Source organism: Gobio gobio, assembly GCF_949357685.1.
Source record: "Gobio gobio genome assembly, chromosome: 11".
Classification (NCBI taxonomy): domain Eukaryota; kingdom Metazoa; phylum Chordata; class Actinopteri; order Cypriniformes; family Gobionidae; genus Gobio; species Gobio gobio.
In genome coordinates this window covers 25,203,060-25,230,933 of record NC_137104.1, presented here as the reverse complement: position 1 = coordinate 25,230,933, position 27,874 = coordinate 25,203,060, and the positions used below count along the sequence as shown (strand labels likewise).

At 36.4% G+C, this 27,874-nt stretch overlaps 1 protein-coding gene across 1 annotated transcript in view; it reads right to left on the bottom strand.

Annotated features, from left to right (window-relative positions):
- The window catches only part of zfpm2b (zinc finger protein, FOG family member 2b), a 58,769-nt gene that overhangs the window by 28,614 nt on the left and 2,281 nt on the right, over positions 1-27,874 (bottom strand). The window contains exons 2-4 of the mRNA XM_079829521.1: positions 14,980-15,135; positions 12,662-12,763; positions 4,845-4,969 (exon numbers count right to left, since the gene is read on the bottom strand). Of these exons, the coding sequence (XP_079685647.1) occupies positions 4,845-4,969; positions 12,662-12,763; positions 14,980-15,135 (383 nt within the window). The remainder of the gene's footprint in view (positions 1-4,844; positions 4,970-12,661; positions 12,764-14,979; positions 15,136-27,874) is intronic.

Sequence of the window (27,874 nt, the reverse complement as noted above, 5' to 3'; positions counted from 1 at the left end):
AGGATGACTTGAGGGTGAGTAAATCATGGGCTAATTAAAATTTTTGGGTGAACTATCCCTTGAACCATATTTCAAAGTCCTACTTAAGTGGGTCAAAAGCACTTTTATTGTAAATTGAGCCATTATGACATATGTTGAGGTATTATTTAAAAATACATCATAATTTTATTTACACTATTTTGACAGTTTTGAGCACCTAACCCAACCCCTAAACCTAACAATTTTACTATATAAAACACAGATACAAGTGCAGTCGCAATTTATTCAAAAATTTCAAATATTCTAAGTCTTCTGAGACTAAATGGGCCCTATCATACACCCGGCGCAACGAAAGTGTTTTTTCCAACCCAACAGTTATCATTTTCACATCCAGTGCCCACGTTGTTTAAATAGTAAATGCACTCGTGCCCATCTGTTCGCCCATGGCAGTGCTGGTCTGCTGTGTTCAGGCGCATTGTTGGCGAGTTGCTATTTTGAGGCAACTGAAAAGTCTGTGCCATTGACCAACAAAAACCTGAACTAAAGTCAATGCCGCAGTATTTTTTTGTTATTTAAAGGGCGAGTTAGTAATATGCGCCTATAGATGGGTGCACAACGCGTGTACACTGCTTGTTACACACACAGCAGCACACAAACATACCAAATATTAAAAATAAAAGAATTACAATGTAAAAGATTATTATTGTGTACATAAGGATAAAAATGCCTACATGTCATAATGGATAGTCATTGCTTGTATCAAAATTACCTATTTGCAGTAATGACGAATAAAAATTGGCTAATTATATTATGACCAATCATGGCAATACACACATCTATTTAAAATGACTCATCAGGTTGAGGGTGTCTATATTCCGCCTTGTAAATAGCGAATCCGCCATGGTGCGAGTGCAACTGGCTTTTAAAGGGAATCGGAGATAACACTCTGATTGGTTTATGGCACATTATGCCCAAAACTCACCCATGACTCATCACTAGGTAGGTCCAACCCTTTTGGACGCCTGGCGCCTGGCCAACCACTTTTTCCGTCATTAAACTAGCAAAAGTGGATTCAGACACGCCCGAAGTGCTCCTGCGCACTGCGTTTCAGACCATGCGCTTAGATCGTTAAAATAGGGCCCAATGATTGCTTTCTGTTAGAAACAGACCCAAAAGCGATCGCTATCTCCATCCAACTCTCAAATCACAAACACATTCAAAAATTGCCACCTAAAGAAGCACTACGTCAGCTTTGACTACTGGATCTCATCAGTCTTGTGGCGATCTCAATGACCGACTGTGTCATTCTGAAGTTTGGATTTATCTTCTGAATATCTCTATCTTTTGAATGAGAGACTGCGTTCATGGAGCGGGATCATTTTCAGCAATTAAAAAAAAAAAAAGTTTCACTCGCATAAAGATCAGAAGACTTGGAATGCAATAAGTCTTTTGTAATACTTTTATACTGTTCTTAATAGTTAGGTTTTGCAACAGTACCTGTGTACTTTTATCTGCCTGTTACATGTTTTATGTTGTTCAGAAGTGGTTAGGTTTAGAGTTAGGGTGGCAATTGGTTTCCTAGATTGTAGATTCAGCGATGCCTAGGGATACCTTTAAGGTCTTATAGTGACACTAAACGCACTTAATCAGGCTTCAGTTTTTGAAAAAATAAAAGTATGCTTCTTTTTCACAAGTGTATATTTCCTTTTTGTGTCTGCCTCTCTATTTCTAATAGGCCATAAGACAAAGCCCTGCCAGCCCTGTCTGGGATTGACCAGTCGGCAGGAAGATGATACGATTCAGCAAAAATGCAGATTTGGCCCGAGAGAGAGGGAGCGTGTGCTCCTGGAGAGATAAGCACAGTGATAACAGTCTGAGAGTCTGGAAAGCATTTGGTTTCCTTTCCTCCCCCCATAGGGATATAAAGGGATGATGCTGTTTTAAAGCTGGATGTCTCCTGATCCCTACAGGTAGCAGAGATCATATCCACTTCACCTCAAAGGACTGTGATGGCTTAATCTGAAATTACTACAAATTGATGACATGGGGCTTTGCTTGGGGTCCCTGCATGTAAATGTAGACATGTATGCCAAACTAAATCAAAATACAGGGACCCCTTAAATCAACTTAAAGGGGTAGTTCATCATTTACTCATCCTCAAGTTCCAAACATGTATGAAGATATTTTTTAGAATGTCGGTAACCAAACAGTTGATTGACACCAATATCTGAATATCTTTATCTTTTGAACGAGAGACTGCAGTCATGGAGCGGGATAATTTTCAGCAATTAAAACTTAGTTTCACTCACATAAAGATCAGAAGACTTGGAATGCAACAAGTCTTTTGTAATTGTCTTCCATAGTATTTTTTTTCATAGTCAGTCAGGGTTGTCCAATCCTGCTCCTGGAGGGCCACTGTCCTGCAAAGTGTAGCTCTAACCCCAATTAAACACACCTGAACTCCCAGGTAGATACTTCCAGGCAGGTGTGTTGAGGCAAGTTGCAGGACAATGGCTCTTCAGTACAAAGTTTGGACACCCCTGACCTCAGTCACCCCTGACCCTGCACCCTTGGAAGTTTGCTGAGGCCCCGGTAGTGGGCCCCGGTCCCATGGTTAAGAATTGTAAGAATTGTGTTAAGATTGTGCTAGGTGGTTGCTGTATGGTTACTTAGCTCACCCTCATGTCTCTATGATATTCTGGTCTCTAGATGTCCCAGGCAGTGCCGGTCCTCCCTACATGCAAAGTACGCAAGTTGCGTAGGTCCCCCCGATCCAACCCTTGCTCTCAAGAATGATTTAAGACTGTTTTTAGTTTCATCTTTTATTTTGGCTTCCAACAATTAAAACATAATGCCACGTTCCATTCCTTTAAAGTGGAGCGCTGTCACCCATAGGTAACATCCAAATCAGTCGAATCATGTAACGTTACGTTTAAAAGTGTATTGAGCTGCAAAAGAGATGCTGTTCAACAACAGGTGGCTTTCTGTCCATGCGATTCAAGATGGAGAGAAGCACAGACAAGTACAGGCTACTTTGGGCTTTCGGGTGTGCGCTTAAATGGACAAATACATGCAAAAAAGATGTCAAATTGTCTGTCATGGGAACTTTTTAGAAAAAACACATTCAGTTGTGTCTTTAGTGAACATAAACAGCTGAGAAAGTAATTGAATGCTTGTCAGTCTACTAGGGCTGTACATTTGGTCTTAAAGTGATAGCAGCCTAAATAAAGCTGCTGCTCTCTCTGTCATTTCATGTTAATCAAACAACAAAAGAAACTTCACTGAAAAACATTAGTAACTTTAATAAGAATCAATGTATATTTAATTCATACAGTAAAGACAATGCAATGTTTTATTTATACTTTATTTTTTGGCTGTTATTAGTAGTAGATTAAATTGTTCATTTCATTCATGTCTCTTTTTCTGTTGTATTTGTCCAATTGTTTTTAATTTGTTTTATTGTATTACAGAACATTTTAACTCAATGTTATTTGTTGACAGTGAAACTGCTCTGAAAGAACTGATTAGGGGGTTGGGTGTCATTTTAGGATTTTTATGAACTGACAGGGGCCCCCGGAAAATGTTTTGCTTAGGGCCTCCAGAAATATAGGACTGGCACTGGTCCCAGGTGCTCATTTCAGTGCAAGTTGAGTTATGCACAGAACTTTAATACTCACGGATAGAGGTTTGAGATCACAAACCTAAAGTATGAGCGATAGTAACAGTGACGTCTGCCTTGTCTTACTAAACACCAGTAAAAACATGTGAGAACCAAACAAACATTTTTCAGACTTTGCTTACCTTCCACCTGCGACCTGTTTACTCACTTACAGTACGCATAGTGTCTCTTTTTAAAGACTCACCCTCAGAATGGAGCCGCAAAAAGAGAGAGAGGTTTGTGCAGATCTGACTGTGTGGGAATACTTCATGAAAAAGACAGAGTCTACACAGCACTCCACTCTCCTTGAGTCATTTCTTTCTCTTTCTGCCTGTCTCTCTCTCTCCGCTGAATCCTCTTTCCCCTTATCAGGCCAGCACAGGCCTCCATCGGCCTCTCCCCACTCTGACAGGAGCAACAACAATGGGCCTGCGATACCAGTCCGCTTCACAGGGTAAACCTGCCACGGGCACAGATTACCCGTGACACACACACTCGCTCTCTCTCTCGTACACTCCAAAACACAACACCACCTTCTCCAAGGCCTCAAAATACAAAATGGACACAAAAACCTTTTAAATGATTAAACTTCACTCCCTTGGTCTCTTTTCAATCTGGCCATCTGGTCTCTATGTCTATAGTCTTCCTGTAATTGCCCACAATTCACTAAGACTGTATACCAAGTAAAAATGATGTGGACAAAACAAAATCACAATAGTACAGACTTATGTTAAGTCATGTGATGATGGTGGTATTTTATAAGATGAATGCACCAGAACAAACACCACAACAATAGTTATAAAAAAATATGGGTGCATAATTTTAGGGTGTGTTATTAAAGAATCATGATGGATGTAAACTGGTGTAGGTCATCATAACACATTTATTGTGAAGGTTGATTGTATAATGTAGTTTGCAAGTTCTCTTTTGAAGATAAAGAATACTGATAAAAGTGAAGTTAAACACCCTTTTGCTAAAAGTCTAAACAGACAACTACATCACTCTGTACACCTAATGTGTTATGTTTTATTTTCATTTTGTTGCAAGCATAAAAAAAGGCATCAAAAAAGCTTCATAGTTGGTAAGTGAAAAAGTAAAAAAACGGTCAACTAGGCTAAACGTTTCTCTGAATTATGAACTAATTAGAAAGAACTGTCCCGAAATCATGTCCACATTTTTGCAAACAAGCAAAACAAACAACACCCACCTTGTCGCTTCCTCCTGTGGCCACCTCAATCTTCCCAGGGAAAGGACCCCACGTGGTGCCCAGTAGCAGTGCCTGACAAGATAAAATCCTTCTCTCTCCTCCTTCACCAACCATTTTCAGCTCCCCTGTAGAAGACATAACAAAAAATAGTTCAGCCTGATTCTAACTTATCTTACACTAAAAACGTCTACAAGTACAATACTGTTCAAAAGTTTGGGGTTAATAAGATTTCTCGTGCTCACCAAGGCTGACTTTATTTGACAAAAAATACAGTAAAAACAGAAATATTGTTAAATATTTTTACAATTTAAAATAACTGTTTTCTATTTCTAATATATCTTAATATGCATTTAATTCCTGTGATGGCAAAGCTGAATTTTCAGCATCATTACTCCAGTCTTCAGTGTCACATGACCCTTCAGAAATCATTCCAATATGCTGTTGTTATTTTTTTTTTTTTCTCATTATCAATGATGAAAACAGATGTTTTTTGTGGAAACACTAATTCAAATGTGTCACTTTTGACCCAAAAAAAATATTGTAGTGTACAGGACAGCAGGTAGTAATATAACATGATGTAATGTATTGTATGTGCATTTCAACTACAGGCACAACCCAACTGTGGTAACCTGGGGTTTCAAGCCTTGCTCAAGGGCACAATCTGAAAGTTCATCAGGTTCAAACCTACATTTTTTACAGTTACCAGCCCAGATCTTTAACCAAAAGACCACACCACATCACTCCATGAGTAGACTAAGCCCCAGTATGAGCACATAGGATCTCAATTAGAAATCATACACCCCATCCATCGGACCCTCTCCTGGGTGACCCTGCCTGTCTCTTTGATTAGGCTTTCGCTCACTGCTTTGACAGGGCTTCAGATAAGGTGGATTAAGCCTCTTTCTGCTGAAAGTTTTGATATGAACAGTGCAGAAGCGTGTTAAATTATCCAGTTTCAGGAGGAGATGCGAAATGCCGGCAGATGGATTGATAAATAAAAAGAATCTTGAGGCAGTGTATTCAGGAGATCAGGGTTAAGCCTTTACACCCATCCCCTCTCTGGATTAATGGATGTATTTAACTACTGAAGGCACCAGTGACTCAGAAATGCTTTTTATATATATATATATATATATATATATATATATATATATATATATATATATATATATATATATATATATATATATATATATATATATATATATATATATATATATATATATATATATATATATATATATATATATATATATATATATATATATATATATATATATATATATATATATATATATATATATTTAAATAAGTAAATATATACACAATGAAATATATAAAACAATTAAATAATAAAAGAGCTGCGGTAAACCGGAAGATTTTTATCAAATAACATTGAAGCAAAACAACTTTTAGAGTATGCATTTTCCTCAGCAGAATGAACATTCTGTGAAATATATTGTTTATTTTTGGAAGAAAGGAAGTTATATGGGTTTAGAGCAACATGATGGTGAGTAAATTATAAATTTGAGACTGTAAATTTCAAGTTAACATGAAACTGCAAGTAGATTTGTGAAGGTTTAAAGAGAGCCAATAGTTTCTGTTCCCATTGACTTCTATTGTACAAACACATTCTGTATACACACTCACACACACACACACACACACACACACATACATACACACATACACACACCTTCTTTAGGAAGTCAGATGGTTAATGAGGTGAAGTATAAAGATTTTTGACATAAACCAAAAAGGAAAGTTGTCTTAGAGGTGGAGCAAGTTATTACATTGTGACAAAAGATTAAAAATATTGTTTAACTTTGCAATAATGTGCACAAAACATTCAGAATAACAACAGCAATGTGTATTTAGAAAATAAAAAAGGGTCAATTTTTATTCCATGTTAACTTTAAAACAGACTTATAATTAAATCCAATGGTTGAGAAAATCCATATTAAAATTGCAGAAAATATATTTTTCTTTCAAAATACTTTTTGTACCGTTCCACTTCAATACATCAAATGAACATTAGAACACTCACAAAGAACTTCATTTAATCTCAAAAATGTAGTCACAGTCCAAAGCACTTTGGGAACATTGGAGTACTAAAATAAACAAAAGTCATTATCAAAAAAAAAAATTGACTGAGGGAATATATCCACTGTTCTTCTACATCAGGGCCAAAGTGAACTAATCAAAAGCTCTGTCTGCCACAGAGAAACCAGCAAACCGCCCTTTTCTGCACCTCTCTCCTTCCATACTGTCCCTCTCTTCCATCTCTCTCTCTCTCTCTCAGTGGTCTAATCTGTGAGGGACTTAAAGGGACCTTATCTCCGGGCTCTCCTGCTTCATTTCATGCTTGATTTACTTTAATTTGTCTGATAGGGCAGCAGGATTTGGAGACGGCCCATCTTTGGCTTGGGTGACGAGTGAAAAAAAAAGCCACTCTGATATTTCTCTGGCACATTGTCGCGGGTTTTTGACTTCTCTCCTCTCTCTCTCTCTGCCACGAGTTCCTGGAGAGAGAGACGGTAAAAGGGCAAGAGAGAATGCGTGAGAGAATGAGAAAGATCTCAGTGTGGTGTAGCAGGCTGTTTGAGTGTGCTTCGAGTCAAGCAGCCAGAGAAGAAAAGGATTGTGGGAGTGTGGCATGATTGTGTGATGTAGTCCTTCGCAGGCTGAGATGTCAGAGGCAAAGTGCACTACGTGAATGAGTAGGGTTCAAACAGAAAGTCTGCCCTGGACACACAGTGAATGCAGGTTATACTCAGTTCATTTAAGAATATGACGGATAAAACACAATGGGTCTCATTTATGAAACAGATTTTTGTGTAAATGATTGTGTAATTTGTCATGATGAACTGAATGTGACAATAAGCATAGTTTTACAAATGATTTACTCAGAAATTTGTTCTGCTTGTGTTTCATGAACATGCCCAGTAAAGCCTAAAACATAATATTAAACTATAATACATTTATAAAATAGTGTAAAATATGCGTATGTTTAATCTCCATAATTTTGTATACGGCTTATTTGCAATCAACAAATACCACTGGGCACTGTATGTGTACATTACCATATTATTTGACCAATAGATAAAAGTAAATGGATAAATGTCAATGTAACTGTAAATCTAACAATAAATATGGGTATTAGGATGGACATTTTGGTAAAAGTATTGACATTTTTTAGTATGGAACAGCATGTGCATTTGGGAGCAGGCTAATATGTGCATTAATATCAGTCTGATGTCAGCCAAACATCCCATTCATTCGTCATATTAAACCCCATTCAAAGGTGTCTGTCTGACTATCTTCCCCGTCGAGGCCCTAAAAAGGGAAGCACAGAGTTTTGACTTCCTCTTGCGCGTGTTTCAGGCTAAAGCGATTTACTCTCCGGGCTCTTTTTTTTAGCTGAAATAAAACTGACGAATAAATTCATCTCCCAGCGGTGAAGGGCAGAGGGCTTCACATTGACAGTCTCTGTATTTGAAACTCGCAAAATCCACCTCCTCCCCTCCCAAAAACCAGCTCCAAACCAGAGAGCATTGAAATTCCCCTCGCAGCGTTGCACGGGATTTGCTAAACGGCGGGGTGTGTGTGCGCGCGGCTGATAAACGGAGTGATGATCCAGCAACACGTCTTTATCCTCGCGCTCCGCTTTAATTAACGCCGGCTTGTTTGTTGAAAAGATGATTAATATGCCAGTGAAAATGGCCTAATTGAATACCGCAACAACCCACACAATCAGGGAGGAACACGCTGTTTTGTTTTGTGTAGATTAGCCCTTTTATCAATGTCATTATTTATATTATTATTATTATTATTACGTGGTATTTTAATTCAACTGACAGCTCCATCCCCCACACTCCTCCTCCAGGCATAAGGAGGGACAGGCGTATCGTACAGACAATGAATGAGCCACATTGTGTCCGTTTGAGGAGGGGTCAAGAGGAGCCAGAAACTTTTGTCAGACAGTCAAAGATCTCCCGGCTCGGGATGATTTTTGAAGTGAATGCTATCCTACAGAAAGGTCATGTATGTTTTATGTGAGTTATTTCTATTTCTATTTCTATTTTAGACTACCTCAGAAAATAATTTTGACTCATCCCTTGGTTGGAAAAAAAAACAATACAATTTTGTTTATTGGGAAGGATGGTTTAAAGTCACAATATAACAGAAGTAATGGCAGATATTTTCTTCAATATTGTGACGTACATCCAAGTGAAACAGATTAATGAAAAAGAAAAGGCAGAGGCTATTTACACTAAGTGAAAATAGTATATTTTCTTAGTGACAGATGCTATTTACACTGTTTAAATAGCAATATATTCTATTTAGGCCTACACTAAGTGAAAATAGCAGCATTTTCATGCAATAATAATATATAGCGTAAATAATTATATTTATTAAAATGATTAAATGGATGCCACCTTATTGCGTCAAGAAAGCCCTCCCTAAACGTACCCCTAGCCGATAAACACTTTATTAATAATCACGCATTAGACACTTTATTTATTTATTTTAAATATTTTCTTAATTTTTATTGAAAATGAATGCCTTTCCGGTCTGATATGTGATGGGAAAAGGGAGCAGAGCGAGTTCGGCAAAAGGAGGATTCGAACTCGATTTGTGTCAAAACTTTCTGCCACTCGCCTTACCCCTACTCTATTGCTACTGTTTACAATCTAACGTCTTCTGTAATTTTGTCTGGCCCAACCAGATGTCAGTGGGTGGTGTAAATAGCCTCTGCCAACAAGGCGGGCTATTTGCACTTAGTGTAAACAGACACTCCGAAAAGAAAAATATTAAGGGTGGTTCAGAATTTTTTTTCCTTGTTCTGTAAGTAATTTGTATCACTCTAGTCTCATGTTAACATGTATAATGTCTAAGTCTTGCGGCTGTACTTCAAACAATGTGTATTTGGGTGAAATGAAATGTCTTGCCCCATAGACCTTCATTGTATATGGAGCTCCTAAAGGGACAAGGTGGTGGAAAAACTAAATATGAGATGCGAGGAACAATAATAAGGCAATGCTTTTCTCTCCCAAATGTTTTGTGTTCCCCCGAGAAACTTTGCATTCCCGCGCAAAACCTTTTGAGCTCTTTGCGACCAAACGCAAAGTTTCTCGGGGAGCGCAAAACCATTTGCAATAGAATGCAAAAGCATTCAAATAATTTTTCCTCATCTAATTTTTTTTCCCTCAATATGTCCCTTTTGGGGTTTTTGGGAAATTGTAAGTGCATTACAGTAAATGCGATTTATGGTTGTTTTTGATGGACGACTTGAAATGATTTTACATGGTGATCAACAGTTTGCCACAGATGCTGTCAATGAGTTTAGGCTTGTACTGAACTCAGAAAATTCTTGTACTGAGTTGAGAAAATCTGCATAAACAATCTGAAAATAAGGAGGCCATGTAAGATGATGAATACCCTCAGTTAGATTCAGTTCATATCCCATGATGGTCCCTCTAAATGTCAGAAGTCTGGAATCCGTACCTCCCTCTCTCTCTCTCTCTCTCTCTCTATCTCTCTCTCTCTCTCTCTCTCTCTCTCTCTCTCTCTCTCTCTCTCTCTCTCTCTCTCTCTCTCTCTCTCTCTCTCTCTCTCTCTCTCTCTCTCTCTCTCTCTCTCTCTCTCTCTCTCTCTCTCTCTCTCTCTCTCTCTCTCTCTCTCTCTCTCTCTCTCTCTCTCTCTCTCTCTCTCCTCTCTCTCACTCTCTCTCACTCTCACTCTCTCTCTCACTCTCTTCCAGTTGGCTGTGAGCACAGTGGTCAGCCGCTCTCTGGTTTACATGTTCTCCGCCGTGTTCCCGCTCCCTGTGTGAAAAGGCTTTGGGGGGCTCAATCAGTGGGACTTTGATGTCGACTGCGGCTGTAATGATTTCATATTGTTCCAGGGATTTCTCTAATCCACTACACTTTCATTAAAATCCCTCACTCCATCCTGCCTTCTTCTGAGAGGCGTCGGACAGAATCTGCCTCCTTTCGTTCATCTCTCACTTTTTTTTGACCTTCCTTCTTCCGCTGCAATATTATTGAGAAGTTTTAACTGTAGATGCTAATTCAATTTGAGATGTTGGAAGTCATTCCATGCAATGCTTTAATTCATAAATTATCAGGTCCAGGAACAAGGACTAGTGATGGATCTAGCAGGTTGGAAGGGTCATGAAACAAAAGAAAGTGTGGTCTGACACTAATTTTTCACAATACTTCTCTTTTTACTATACAATTTTTTTAGAAGCTTATGAGGTGAGGCATCCACTAAAATAGTTGCCAGATCCGAATCCAAATCCAAAGGTGCCAGATATGACACAAATTAACCATCAATTCTAGATAATCTGTGTCTATTGCCTTGGCATACAGAGGCTCAAAACTGTTCAGAGAAGACAAAAACACTCTTTCCTGATCAGATAAGAAAACACTGTGCCTCATTATTGTTAGAATGAGTCTGTAACCTAACTAATCATGTTATTCAGAGGACTGGAGGGGAGAAAGAGAAATCCAGAGATAGAGACCGCGACAAAGAGCATGAACATCAGAATGCGGTGATATCTTACCATCAAGAACTGATTACAAAGACCGTGATCATATATAAAGATAGGAGAGAAGTCAGCTCAGTTTGGCTCTGGCACTAGTGACTGTATTGTGTAAATCTAGTGTGAACACGCAAGATAAAGCACCTCCCAAAATGGCATTATTACATGATCAGATTTCATGCTTTTAAAGAGGACAAGGCTTATTAGATCATTTGGCTGCACCTTTCAGACTCACTGTATTTTGTATTACACAGTTTTTTCTGTGCAATTGTGGCATTTAAAAAGTGTTTTTTTTTTGTGTAGAATTCAACAATTCAACATGCATACATACTACTATTTGAAATGTTTTACTATGAACTCTCGTCCACTAAAAATAGAAGGCTATTTACAGTGTTTACCGCAAAGTATAAGCAGTGTGCAAATATTCCATTCCGAATGTATCCCTAGCTGCCTAGTTAAACGCCATTTATGACCACAGATGCTTTTGATTTTGGTACTTTCTGAGCTGACTCAGAATGGTAAAATTCTAAATGTCAATAAATCTGATTTATAATCTGTAAAAACCTACTACCTTTTTTATCATATTCGGTTTTGTTCATATTCAGAGGTCCTTGCTCACCCTTGTGAAAAAGAAGTGCACTTAATTGTACTGAATGTGGACTTTCTGTGTACTTCAAATGGTAAAAGATTTTTTTTTTTTTAAAGACATAATATATTAATGAAATAAAAGACACCTTAAGTGTACTTAAAGAGAGTCCACATTCATGACTGTTACTTAACACACTTAAGTACACTTTTAAAAAGTGCACTTTGTAACAATGTAAAATGTAAAGTTTTACTTTACAGTACATTATAAATAATTGTTTTAATCTTTCGCAATGCTTTAAAGAAGTACACTTATTTTGATGTATTGACTAACATTAAGCACTAATGTAAAGTATTTGATTAAAATTTGAACTGTAATTTCATTTTACATTTGAAGTTAATATGAGATAAAAAATAAAAAAAGATAAAATTACAATCGGTCAAAAAAAGCACTCTAAAGTTCAATTAATTGCACTTACTATAATTTAAACTATAAATCATTTTCATTTAATTGTAAATTAAGTGTCCTAAAACCTTACATTTAGTGTCTATTCTTTTAAAGTATATTATTTCCATAATAAGTACTATTTTTATAAGTATCCTAAAGTATACATCTTTTTCACAAGGGTATGTTGCATTGTATAAATGTTAAGATGGTTGAGACGTGATTGGACAGCTCTCTTACTTGGACCGTCCCATTCCTCTGCTGTCAGTGGGCTGGGCTGGACCCTCTCTTCGTGTCCATCACTGTCCTGTCGCTCTACCTTTAAACGTCCACCCATTTCACCTGTAAAAAGACATCAAAGCTTAGCTGTATGTGAACAAACGGCTAAATCGTAGCACAATCAGTAAAGCGGACAGCAACGGCCAATCTGTCTCTCGCACCGGCAGCAGCTGTTCATTTTCTTTCATTTAAAACCCTTATTCCCTGTAATTCCAATGTGCAGTTTCTCATTTTGGATTCTTTCAAGTGTCTGCTGTGGGATTTTATGCTCGTTTCTTTGGAGAGAATGGAAAAGAGACAGAGAGCAAGTCCCTGGACCCACCTTGATCACAGACTCGCTGCCTGTGTTAAGCCCTGTGACGAAACTTATTGGAAATGTTTAATTACAGTGTTGGGAAAGAAATTAAGCTACAAGATGATTCCTTAATTAAGCTGTGATTAAGGATTTTCTGCCTTTGGCTCTGACACCACGGGCAAAGTACTATTTAACACCGTCACAGGCAAGAGAAGTTAACTCCAAGAACAGGCCTATTTACCTCAGATCCTCATACAACTTCTCTCTCTCACACACACAGGGAATCAGTCCATGTCCTCTGCGGACAGGAAATTCCTTTCTAGCGACAGGAATGGATAAAACCTTATGGAATGGATAAAACCTTAACTCAAGCTGAATAAATACAGGGACAGAGCCAAGTATTAAACCTTCTTGAAGGGACAAGACAGCCAAAATACCACTTAAAAGCTGGTGTGTGTTCAAACAAGGGGGTTTTAATGTGTTTGGACAAAGTAAAAAGAGTATTAAAAAAAGAGCAATACATTAACAAAACATATGGCAAAATAAGATCCAATAGGATTTTTGGAAATAGAAGTGCAGTTGCTGACATATACCTTAACTGTAAATGTGAAATGTCTACAGATCCATCTATTTGCTCTGGAGTAATTCATTAATTTGTTAATTTTAAATATTAAATCATAACCTATCAAGGTGTCATGATCTATTCTGTTATTTTTGACATTTTCATTATACGGTTCACAGATGAACCATCCTATTATATAACTTAACACATGGGTAATGAACCTCAACCGGAAAACTACACATTTATTTATTCGAGTAATTAATAAGCATTCCTACAGTCCTGAGAGTGGCTCGAAATGACTCCACAGAGGAAATTGTACACGCTTAATCATAACTCATTTTCATCAGGTATAGGTGTCATGATCTATACTTTTATTTTTGACATTTCCATTATACGGTTCACAGATTCAAAAAGCAATTATGTGATCAAGTTGGGGGGGGGTCGAGAAAAACAATAAATATTCAAAAATGTTTTGCCATTGCCCTTCAAAACTTAATAGGTCAAAACATATGAGAAAATGAAAAAGAACTGCCCCTCTTCCTTTTCAACAAGAACAAAAGAAAACCGGCACACATCGTTCCGGCAATTTTGAACAAAAAAGCGAAAGTGATTGTTCTTTTGAAGATTGCAAGCTCGAAGGCAAAGCAGGTAGTTTACACAGTTCACTTTGCCGTCGCAAACTTTTGGACGCTGGGACAGGCATTTCAAAGAGAAGATTCATCGTTTACAAATAGAAAAGCATAACGTTAGGACGCTGAGTGAATTTCAAATGGCTGGGGGGGGGCTCTGAATTATGCCGTTGTGACGGTGAGGTGTGGCCGGCAGAAACGCCTGTAATTGAATTTCAGTTCAAAGAGCTGATGCTATTAGCTCGAGTTTGATGGTGGAAGCCTGCAGCAAATACCAGCAACTCTGTTGTTATTTACTATGACCAATAACCCTGTTAGTAACATATACAGTAGGTCTTCCCTCAAAATGCCATATTTCTTCAATCTTCTCTTTCATATTCAAATTCAATTTCAGCACAAAACCAAACATTGCTTTGAGCTAAAGGGGCCGCAGTGGGAAGGTGCGAAAAGATTGTGTGTTCTAGAAAAGGTCTGATACTTCTAACATTTACAGAGGATTGTGGAATTCAATATATAATACATATCCCTCTATTGGATTACAGTAGAGATGTTTTTGTTTACGTATAAAAACAAGCCCATATATATGATTTAAAATTATGCACAGAATTTCACAGAACTGTATGTGTATTGTGGCAGACTTCCAATCAGATACTACTACCTATCACCACAAAACATAAACATGCTAATGTGTATTTGTATTTTTTTATTTCAAAGGTCTCCTGAACTATAAAAAGCAAGCTCTGAGCAATAACAGTTTGTATCTTTGTATCTTTGTAATGGGAAATGAGCTCACCATTCTTCAAGTGATCTCCGTCTTTAGAGATGATGTTCTCTGGGTCAGAGAAGTAAAGTGGGTCGTCCTCCACAGACCGGTCTTCTTCTTTCAATATCTCCTTCTTCCCACACACTGTCTCCTCAGACTCTGTCTCAAGCCCATTTTCAAACATTCCTGTCAAATAATGGACAAACAACTTTAACACTTCAGAAGATGCTATGTTCATTGCATTGAATGAAAATGTATTGTAGTTTAAATTTATATTAAATGAAATTAGCTGAACTTTAGAGTGCTTTTTGACCCACTTAAGTAGAACTTAAGTACATCTTTCATAATTACTTCTGTTGTCATTGAAATATGGCTGTACTCCTGAATGTACTGACAAGCATTTATGGTAAGCTAAAATATACTTCTAGAGTCATTTCTATTGAAATATATATGTTGTGTATTTAAATATAATTACACATTTGTAATCATGATGTTGCAATTTAGTTTATTTTAATTTCTTGAAAATATAATAACTATTATTTGTAATATCAAATAACACGCTACATTTAAAATTATAATCATGTTAGAAAACACATCAAAATAAGACTATTTCTTTAAAGCATCATGACAAAATATTATTAAAACAATGATTTCAAATGTACTTTATTTCATTTTATTACACTTTTTATTAAATTTTTCTATTACACTTTTTAAAAGTGTACTTAAGTGTATTAAGAGAAACAGGCTGCATCCGAAAAGGCATATTTCACTAGTATACAGGAGGCAAAAAAAAAAACAGTATGTGACAAAAGCAGTATGTCCGAATACACATCACTCATTAAAAAGTAGACAAAAAGTACCTAGATGACCTACTACTTCCGGTGAGATTTTGAAGTGTGCACACGTTGGACACTTTACTATCCCATGAGGCCACAGGAGAGGATATGTGAATGGCTGTGACATGATGCAACTGACCCTGGTAGGTCACATGATAATGACAACATGGCCACACATATATACTATATGGAACATACTTTTTTAGCAGTCGTGTAAGTAATTACGTATTCAGAATTACCTACTCAAGAGATTATATGATTTCGGATGCAGCCATAGTCATGAAAGTGTACTTTCTTTAAGTACTCTTAAGTGTCCTTTTATTTAATTAATATTATATTATCTGCAAGTAAAAGCACACTTCTTTTTCACAAGATCACTCTTAAGGCATAATCGGGCAGCTTAAAGCTAAAGACAAAAACAAAAGCATTGTTGTTTATCTCTTCTGTATAAAATTGACAATATTTTTCAAAAGATTTGAGTTAAAAAAGCGACAGTACATCTCTCTTCAACAAGCAACATGACATCAAGTCCATCAAACACTGCAAGATGCAAACGCCACTAACAAGTCATAAACTACTACTGCAAAATATAACAGTATATCTGTTTTGTAATGTTTTTGTACCTTTCATTAGCATAAATGAAGGCAACTGCAAAGTGTTCAAGCAAAGCCAACACAGGAACAGATCCAAAGCCTAAGGTTACGTCTGCTCCGAGATAACTTGTTCACGCAAGCAGCAGCATTGAAGGTAGACATAGCACACTTTCTTATTAATTTGCCTTATCAGTGGGTACAATGTTGATTTTTCATTTGCTTGCCATGCCTTTGGGTGGTACACCCGTGCAATCACAAAGTTCATTTTTCTCTGTTTGATTAATTTCTTTCCTCTGTCAAAAAAAAGACATTGGCTACATTCTATCAAGAAAGTCCTTTTCCCTTCCAGCTGTACATGTACTTTGATATTTGCATATTAATTTTTTTTTCTTCAATCAGGGGGCATGAAGAGTAGAACCCACCTGAACGAAATTAAACTGACGCGTTTTTTCACCTTTGATATTAAAAATAATCTGGCTTTGACGTTTCCATGTTTACAGGGATGAGTATTATTATTTATGTTCATATATTCCTAGCTTTGGCAATAGTGTATTATTTACATCCATGCCAATAAAGCAATTTTGAATTTGAGAGAGAGAGAGAGAGAGAGAGAGAGAGAGAGAGAGAGAGAGAGAGAGAGAGAGAGAGAGAGAGAGAGAGAGAGAGAGAGAGAGAGAGAGAGAGAGAGAGAGAGAGAGAGAGACTGAAAGAGCTGTGATGTTGTGATCTGGGTGAGTAAACTCTTTCTTTTCATTAGCTTTATGAATAGCCCGTTTGTAGGAGGGCACCAGTGACCGTGTGCATGAAAGGAATCAAGACAGATGTAATGAGAGGAGATGTGTTGAACAAGGTCACAGTTTTATCATATTTGATCTTTGTAGCAAAAACAAAAATGCTCAGCCTCCCACAAAGGACAATGTTACTGCTCAGAGGTTACTCCTCCACATCTCAGGAGACTTAATAAAGATCTCACTTAGGCATAAATTTGATTATAAAAAGATTTCTTTGAAAATTCCTTTGAAGAATAAATAAATGTGCATAACAGATGATTTAATCTTGGAATAATTTATTGGCAAATCTTTAACGGAGCTCTAAGAGAAACTATATGCTAGATATTGAATACACTGTTATAACGTTATATAGTTAATAGGATTTTTAAGGTAAATAACTGCAAAATGAACAGATAAATTACTATAATATCATTCATTACTTAACTGATACATTGCATCATGGGTAGTTTGTCACGTCACAGTAACTTTTTTTTTAAAAAAGTTCATCCCATGACTGTGAATAACAGGAGTAAGTTACCGTAATTGTAATTGTAAATAAATCTGTGAAACTCATAACATCTATATATCTATAGATATTATTAGAAACTAAAGATATTTGATTTACCTACAAAATGTCAGATCTTCAGATATTTTGTTTTGTGTGTGTGTGTAGTTCACCAAAATGAAAATTAGCCCATGATTTACTCACCCTCAAGCCATCCTATGTATATGACTTTCTTCTTTCAGATGAATACAATCAGAGTTATATTAAAAAATGTCCTGGCTCTTCCAAGCATTATAATGGCAGTGAATGGCAGCCAAAAATGTGGGATAATTTTCATTTTTGGGTGAACTATCCCTTTAACTAACTAATTTTATATCTGCAATAATTCAAACAGAATATTCAACAAATAATCATGCAGAGCTTTTATGCAAGAATGCAAGAATTAATTGGATGTCAAATTTGGCTTGGAAAAAGAAGGCATTGGGACATCAGCCAAAAAGGAAGGACGATTCAGATGAAGAGTAAGTTCTAACATTTTGATTAAAGTTTAAATTGAGATTGTTTTTGGAATACATGCACTTGTGCAAAACAATAATACTACAAAAGAAATATGAAGTAAATAAGGTCCATTTTTATGTTGACGTGAAATTTGACAAAAAGAACACTAAGTGAGCGCCCATGCTGTTGGCAAAATCCTAACCTCTTTCCACCAGAACACACTTCAGTTAAAATCCCGCTAGCCACTGAAACATTTCCTCTTAAACACACACACACACACACAAAATCTGAAAACACACTAAGTGAAATATGCAAGTATGCGGGCATGATCTGAGTGACTGCTAATTTCATGCTTGGATTTGCTGCTAGCCTGCGATGTTGGAGGCGTGTGTTTGCATGGTGATAGCGGCCCAGCTCTGTATCAGCTGGCTTCAGTGTAGAGCCATGCTGCCCCGTCGCACACCGCAGCCAAAGCAGGACGCTCTCCAGCGCTCTAATTACACCTGAGCTAATTCAATCTGACAGCACCAAGCAGCATGGAAATCAGCCTTCTTTTCCTTGTCATTCCGGCCTGCTCCTTCTATTCTGGTATTTTACAGTTAGATTTTACATCTGACCAAAGATTGATGAGTTGAAATTGTGCACAAGATGCAAATGTTCCTACATTTGTCAAAATATGCAGCATACAACACAGAATACTGTTTCCCACAATGCAATCAACATGACCTTCCCTTTCCAATTTGATGAATTAATCAAATAATGAAAGTATCAACTTTTGTATATTTTCACATTTGTTTTTTTACTTTTATTTTATCGGACTGTCAAAAGTTAAGGCGCATTTACAAAAAAAAAAATGGACAAAAAAATGCTGTTGTTTGATGTATTAAATGCACACTGTTTCACAGATATTTTTTAAGTACTCAGTATACAGCATAGTAGTACGCCAGTTTTGCATTCCGAAAACATACTGTGCACATACTGTGTATGCACATTATCCAAAAACTGACCTGGCCCTAATATAATATCTGCAATTTTGAAAAAGCTTGCTTTACTATAAGGACAACATAACAGAAAAACTGAGATGCATCATATGCATGCTTGATTACATTTCCAAACAGAATCAAATTTTCCACGCGTTCCTCTGTGTGAATGTCAGATTTGGATTCCTCCTCTAAACATCGGCACAACATCAAACAAACAGCTGTGGCAGCCTGGCACTGTATTGCATGCCCGATCACCTCAGTGGCATAACATCTCAGTCATTCTGCTGGGTTCTTCCCAGGAGTAGCTGGGCCAGAGAGATGTAGATAATGGAAAGAAAAGGAGAAAGAGACAAAGAAAGAGAGGGTTCAGAAAGGTTGTCAGTCAATAATGTCCTTTAAAGTGCCTCTGGGCCTTGGGAGAACATCTACTTGAACCTCCAGGAGACCTTAGTCAGAGATGCCACATTTAATTTGTTGCAAATAATTAAAATCAGGCTGAGACAGATAGCAGTACATTACTTTCACTTTTGTGTACTGTTGCATATTTGGCCGAAGGAAGTGCGTTTGTGTTGTACTTTAAATCTTAAAAGTATATTTTTGTAAAAACTGAACTTGTAGATAATAAGATATTAATGAAATAAAAGACCACTTAAGTGTACTTAAAAAGAGTCCATATTCATGACTGTTTCTAAACACACTTAAGATCACTTTTAAAAATGCACTTTGTAATAATGTCAAATGTTTTACTTTAAAATACATTTTAAATATTATGTTTAATAAACGTTTGTCATGTTTTAAAGATGAACACTTATTTTGATGTGCTCACAAACATACTAAAGCGCATGTAAAACATGTAAATTATAATTGTAATGTAGTTTGTTATTCAATATTACATTTAAGTTAATATATTTTAAATGTAGTAAAGCAAATGTGTAATTAGTAATATATTTAAATACACACTACAAGTTTCAATAGAAATGACATTAAAATATATTTTAGTCTACCTTAAGTACTTAAAAGCTTTCAAAAGTTCAGCTAATTGCTTTTAATAAACACTATAATACATTTTCATTCAATTCTAAAAGAAAAACAACAACATGCAATTAAGTGTCCCTTCCATTGCATTACACTCAGTTCACACATAAGTATATTCTTTTAAAGTATATTATTTCCTGTGTTTTTCATTTTTAGTGCAGTTTACCTCTGAACCTAAAACTAAGAATATAATATTCAGTAACACTTTATTTTACAGTGTCATTAAAATATATTACATGTACTTACTGTAGTAAATCAGCCATAATTAATGACATGCAACTAACCCTAAACCAAACCCCACTCCTACCTCAACCCTATAGTATGTTGTTAATTAATATTAACAAGGACACCTCAAAATAAAGAGTAACCTAATATTCTCTATATACATAGCTCTTAAAGCATCTCAGTGATATATCTTTGCTTGCTCTGTGATGGTTGGGAAGAATGAAATATAAATCCATGACTAATCAGTGATACAATAAGACGTTTTTTTTTTCCTTTTTCTTTTAGCATACAGAAGCCCCATCAGCGATCACCATGTTCGCATAATCCCCCAACATACACATGCTCAGTCCTTCCCATGAACAGCCTTTGTGTTCCAGTATCTTTAAATGAGATTAGATGAACGATTAGTAAACAGCCTAGAAGCATGAATAAGGTTCAGATCCCATAATACACACTCTTATCCATGAGCTAGTATTTAAGGGAGAAGTGTGGGAACAATGGCTCGTATAAGAGCTGACATCTGGATGGAGAAACTGTGTTAACTGTGATTGGAGAGGAAACACAATGACCTACAGCACCCTTGACTGAAAAAAAAAAAACGATTTTCTGACTTCAAAGATCTGAATTATCTTCTCACAATCACTGAAACCCAACAAGATATCAATCCACCAAAAGTTAATCAATTATATTAATCAGAGCTAAAGTATCTATTATCCAGGCATTTACTCTACTGAATGGTATATTTACATTTAAGTATTTTATACAGAGATTGAGGATGTTATGTTTCATTTAAATATCAACTATGATACTTAGAAGACCAAAAAAAAAGATATTATTGTTGAAATATAAGAGTATGGAGCTATACAATGAATGAAGAAAATATCAGTTACTCTGCTCATTTTGTCTTGGAAAATTTTGATAAGTAAAAGATCATACTGAGATCTCTGGCTTTTAAATGGAGATTTCACAAATCTCTTCTGAAAGTCTGCTGGAGATCTATGTGAGAGTTTGGGTTGTTTTCCAAGGAGAAAAATCTAAGAAGCAGTACATAAATCTCAATTGTTGCTAATTGTTAATGTACTGTCTGGGAGAAACAACTGAGATATTAAAGAGATCTCTTTTGTAATTTATCCGTCATGATCCTCATTCTGTTAATTCTTCATGGCAAATAAACCACTCCAAACAACTGACATGTAATTTTCTGAAAAAGCCTTGATATAAACAGAAAGCACGACTAATAATTAAGCTTTAACAGAATTCCAGCATCCTGGAAGCGAGCTGTGTAATCACTAAGGTAATTAAAGAACTTAAAGGCTGTCATTTGATATCAACAGCTTTGCAGACTGAACCCCAAAAGCACTTTGAATTATGAACTTTTAAGCGCAGTTCGCAAAAGATGCTTGCACAAACTTCAGCTATCACCTATAAGTGCCCCGGATTTGTGCCATTAGCGATTTTCCACTCCGCATTTAAAAGCATGCCATCACATTTGCTGTGGAGGTGCTAAAGTTAAAATTAGACCGCAGAGCTCTCTAATCCCAACAAACACCATATATTGTGGCACCAGCAGCCACTGTACAAGCAAACATATTTGGCTTTTCAAATAACTCATTTTATAAGACTTGTTATGCGAAATACCAGATTATTTGACTGTTTCTCATGTTTAACATCTTTGTTTGGATAGACACTAATCATTCAAAAATGCCTCCAATACTTTAAACAAACAGCTCTTAGCTCTGCTGCACTTCTATTTACTGTTTATATTTCTCTCTCCCCATAACGTAAGTGATATTTAAAGGGGTGATGAATTGAGAAATCAACTTTCCTTTGAGCCTTTGGTATATAAAAGTTCATCATGATAAAAGAATATCCAGTAAGTTTCAGAGCTGAAAACGTCCTTGTTAGTCGTTTTCTTGTTAGTCGATTGTAAACAAAATAAGAGGTCGAGACAGGATTTGCAGACATATTGAGATTAAAACACAACCTGTGCCTTCTATATTGGATCCGACAGGAACGGTGCAACACACTTATGTGAGTAAAACATGTTTTTATATGTGCTAGTATTGCATTGTTACAGATCGTTTGATATCTATTGATTACATACCCTAGCACGCGGCCACAGGCTGGAGAAGGTATTATTGGTTAATTCGTGATCAGACTCGGACTTGTAACGCCAGTGCTCACAAAGCCCAAAGTCCCGGGGCTATGCGCTTTTCAGACGCGCGTGTGTGTGTACGGTTCGCGGTTATATTCACTGATGATCGAGCGAAATGATACAGATATAACATTCCAATCAATCGCGGGTGGATGAGAGATGAATCACTGTGTTTGTTTGATAAAGACATTTTGCGAGCCCTGGCTGTAGGCTGGGTGATTCATTCCGGTTGCCGTTTGCCACACACTGTCACTGACAGGGGAGCAGAAGCTCATTAAATATGCAAATCTTATCCAATCCTGGCCGTGGGCGTTTAGTTCCAAGTCTTCAGTGCGGCACGCCCATCAAAACCGAACGTTTTTCAGAGAGCCTCAAAACCAAGGCAGAAAGTAGCCTATTACTTATTCATTATGATTCGTTTTTGAATGTAAAAACCACGCAAACGTCATAAGTTGACCTCAGATAACAGTATAAAAATAATTAAAAAGGCAGTTCAGGACACCTTTAAACCACCTGACCCAGTCAAAATCTCAGCACTTTAAGTAACATATACTCTTAACATTCAGGTAGATACTTTATCTCCACAACTGGCAGGGAGAGAATTTCCAGGGTTGTTTGGCATTGAAACACTTATCAATCTATAGAAGAAAGTAAATTCCATGATTGCTCATTTGAGTACATTTATGATACATAGGGCCCTATTTTAGTGATCTAAGCGCATGGCCTGAAGCACATGGTGCAGGTGCACTTAGGGCATGTCTGAATCCATTTTTTCTAGTTTATCGACTGAAAAAAATTGTCGGCGTGCAAGGCGCATGGTCCAAAAGGGTTGTACCTAGTCTCTTAATGAGTCATGGGTGTGTTTTGGGCGTAATGTGCGATAAACCCATCAGTCTCATCTCCCATTCCCTTTAAAAGCCAGTTGCACTCGCACCATGGCGGATTCGCTATTAACATGGCGGAATATAGACACCCTCATCCTGATGAGTAAGTTTAAATACATGTGTGTATTGCCATGATTGGTTAATTAAGTAGCTAACTTCATTTGCCATTACTGCAAATAGGTAATTCTGATTCATGCAATGACTATCCATTACGATATTTGTATCTTTATGTACACAATTAGGGATGGGACGATTACCGATTTAACGATAAACCATGATCAAATGTACTGACAGTTAGTATTATCATTTAAAAATTAATTATCATTAAAACCGTGATTGATTATCAGGCGATCAGTCTAGCACAGGCGCAAAGAAATGGCGGAAGACAGTGACAACGCTTGGGAGATTTTCCAGCCTTCTAAAAGGACCAAATCTGAGGTGTGGTCATATTTTGGCTTTTACAAAAGTTCTGAGGGAAACTTAATTGAGGATGGTCACCTTGTCTGCAGAACATGCAAACAGAAAGTCGCTGCAATAGGGGGAAACACTTCAAATCTGCCGAGTCGTCTTCATAACCATCGCCCACTGACGTATATGCGAAAGCAAGGCAAGTTAACTTTGATCTCAATACCAAAACTACGTCTGGGATATCATTGGACACAAAATGTTGCTTTGAGTTGAAAAATTTTATCTCACTCACTTCTGCAGAGAAAATTTGGAAGCAAGTTCAGACAAGACTATTAAGGGTGACATTTAAGGGATAATAATATATATTCATTGTACACTTATTAAACAGATTTTTTTTACCACATAAATAATTACGGGGACATATTGAATTGAGAATAATGTTTTAAATCGTACCTGTTTATAAATCCATTTTGTACAACATCCAGACAAGATGATCACAACAATATTATAGTAGTATTAATAGTAAAGTCTTCTAATTTCATTTCAGTTCTTTCTTTCATTCAGTTCTTTTTTAACAAAACCGTGAATTTTGGTCACTATATGAAATTTTCATACTGTCCAATCCCTATACACAATATTAATCTTTTACATCGTAATCCTTTTATTTTTTAAATTTGACATGCTTGTGTGCTGCTGCGCGTCCCTGTGTGTGTAATAAGCAAAGTGTACGCCCGCCAATAGGCACATATTACTAACGCGTCCTTTAAATAACAAAAAAATACTGCTGCATTGACATTAGACCATGTTTTTGTTGGTCAGTGGCGCAGTCATTTTCAGTGGCCTCAGAATAGCAACGCGCCATAATGCACCGAACACACCTCGCTTTCATACCATGGGTGAACAGATGGGCACGAGTGCATTTGCTACAATCTGTCGAGTTGAAACTAGCAAAAACACTTGCGTCGCACAAAGTCAAATAAGCAAAAGAAGTGAAATTGTGTTTTTTTATTAAATTTTTTTTGCTGTATGACACCCTTGCTGTCTGATTGTATTGCTGATTTGACAAATATTGTTTAAATCTTGATACAGTTTTGGCTATTTCTGTCTTTTCCCATTTAAGTAGACAACTTGCCTACTGACGATATAAAAATAGTTACCAAGATGGCCGCCAAAAAAAATGACTTGAAGGGACAATGGTGTAACTCGAAGGACAAGCTCCTTTACAAATCTTCAGTACAAACAACCTAATTGAGCCGTCTTTTTGTTCCCATTGAAAACCAACCACAGTTTGTGCATCTGACAACAGTTATTGATTTAACATCATTGAACTCTAAAGGCTCAATGAAGGTGAGGTGAATAAAAATGTGGCTTGTTCCCTTAGAGCCGCTGGACCTCACTGATAGGACATCTAGCACAGCAGGGGCATCAATGATTAAGGCTCGTCAAATAAACATCTTGCTTATCTTGTTTTTGGCATTGATTCTGTCGGCCTCTTTTAGAGCTACTGTCCCAGAGGCTGCCTACAGATGCCGTTTAAGGGCAGTCTTTTGTATATTTGTATTTTTTGTGTTTTTGTCAGTTTTTGTTTTTGTTTGGTTGTATTTTGTATTGGTTGACTGATACAGATGTTTCAATGACTGAAGCCAATATCTACTGAACGATTAAATAAATACATTTATAATGTTACAAAATATAATATATATATATATTATATATATTGTTATATATATATTCAAATAATAACTTTCTATTTATCAAAGAATCCTGAAAAAAGTGTCACAATTTCCACAAAAATATTAAGCATCCCAACTGTTTTCAATAATAAGAAATGTTTCTTGAGCAGCAAATCAGCATATTAGAATTATTTCTGAAGGATCATGTGACACTGAAGACTTTAGAGTTTAATGACTTGCTATCACAGGACTAAATTACATTTGAAAGTATATCCAAACAGAAAATTACAAGTTATTTTAAATTGTAATAATTTTCCACAATATTAAAGTTTTTTTAACTGAATCAAATAAATGCAGCTTTTGTGAGCATAAAAGAGACTTTTGAAACATTTTACGAATTAAAAAGAAGTCTCTTATGCTTATCAAGCCTGCAATTATTTTGTCAAAAATACATAATTTTTTTTAATATTTTGAAATATTATTACAATTTAAAATAATGGTTTTCTATTTAAATATACTTTTAAAAATAATTTATGTCTGTGATGCAAAGCTGAATTTTTTATCAGCCATTACTCCATTACTCCTTCAGTGTCACATGATCCTTCAGAAATCTTTATAATATGCTGATTTATTATCAATGTTGTGCTGCTTAATTTGTTTTTTATAACCTGTGATACTTTTTTTAGGATTCTTTGATGAATAAAACGTTTAAAAAGAACAGTATTTATTTGAAATACAAATCTTTTGTAACAATATACACTACTGTTCAAAAGTTTGGGGTCAGTAATATTTATTTTCCTTTTATTCAGCAAGGATGTTTTCAATTGATAAAAAAGTGACAGTAAAGATTTATATTGTTAGAAAAGATTTCTATTTTGAATAAATCATGTTCGTTTTAACTTTTTATTCATCAATGAATCCTAAAAAAAAAGTATCACAGGCTCCAAAAAAATATTAAGCAGCAGAACTGTTTCCAACATTGATAATAACTGACTATTAAATTAGCATATTAGAATGATTTCTGAAGGGTCATGTGATACTGAAGACTGGAGTAATGATGCTGATGAAAATCACAGAAACAAATTATCATGCGCCATGTTTCTATATACTTTTTGATTATTATTTTGGTAATAAACGGTTGGTAAAAAACTAATTTATTGCATTTGCACCATTAAAAAGTCACTCAAGGCTGTGCATTACAGTGATTTTACCCCTTACCTTTACTGTAATGCACAGCCTCTTGTTGCTTTAGACTAGAATCCAGGTACTACTAATCACTGAGTTGTGTAATTGTTCTGTGCAACTAACAAAGACAAACAGTGGCTACATTCCTAAACTGCTCAGATGTCTCCAAGCGTTCCTAAAGAAGGGTGAGCCAGGCGCGTGGCGTTCCTGTCCTGTCCTCTCCATCTCCCCTCCTCTTTTTGCAGCCTAGTGAGCCACAGCACTTCATAGCTCATTAGTGCTGAACAGATGCTGGGGAGAAAGTTGGCACGCAATAAGCCCTCTCTTCATATTGCACTGATCTGTGAGAGATAGCTCACGAATGAGGGATGCCTCACGCTGACAGTTGGCAGATGAAGTTAATCAAAACGGATTAAAAAAAGAATAAAGGAGAGGCAACAAATCTGACATCCTTGATAGGGAATAATAATGAAATAAATTATCATATTCTGACAGCACAAAGTTAGCGCCGACAACTACGAATGACAGCCACCAAATAAATAATTGAAGTATTATGAACAATGAGAGCAAGAGAAATACTTTGACAGTTCACTGATGCAAGAGCTGAAACTAGCTTAGTTATGTGACAAAACTTCATTAGCAGTTACACCATATTGAAATAGTTATCACATTCAATAGTTAGAAGCCTATATGTGGACGCTTGAGTTACACTTGTGGTGCTTTCCATTTGTCCTAGTCCCCACTAGGAACCTTTAACTGGAACGTCCCCTCAAGTCAGAGTTGCGACTGGGAGACTTGAGGGAAACGCAAACACCCCGACTTTAGAATCCAATATGGCTGCTCAGTGCATCAACCGTAGACGTTCTTTTTGTAGACATGATACTTGGCATTATCTGTGCAAAATCTATGCTTTTTTTATGTGTTTGTATTCCGAAAGAGCAATCTCAACAACGGTTCCATCTTAGTTTTCTGACCTGTTTACTGGAACGCGGTCAACTCGGGTGTGACGTCATTTCCAGATACGACGAGGTAAATGGAGCGCAGCATCTCAATATAATTGAATTAAATATAAAAAATATCAATATCTTCACACAAATGCTAATTGACTCATTTCTGCAATGACTTTTTTACTGTCAAGGTTACTTTAGTAGATGTATGAAATCAGTTCACCTCAT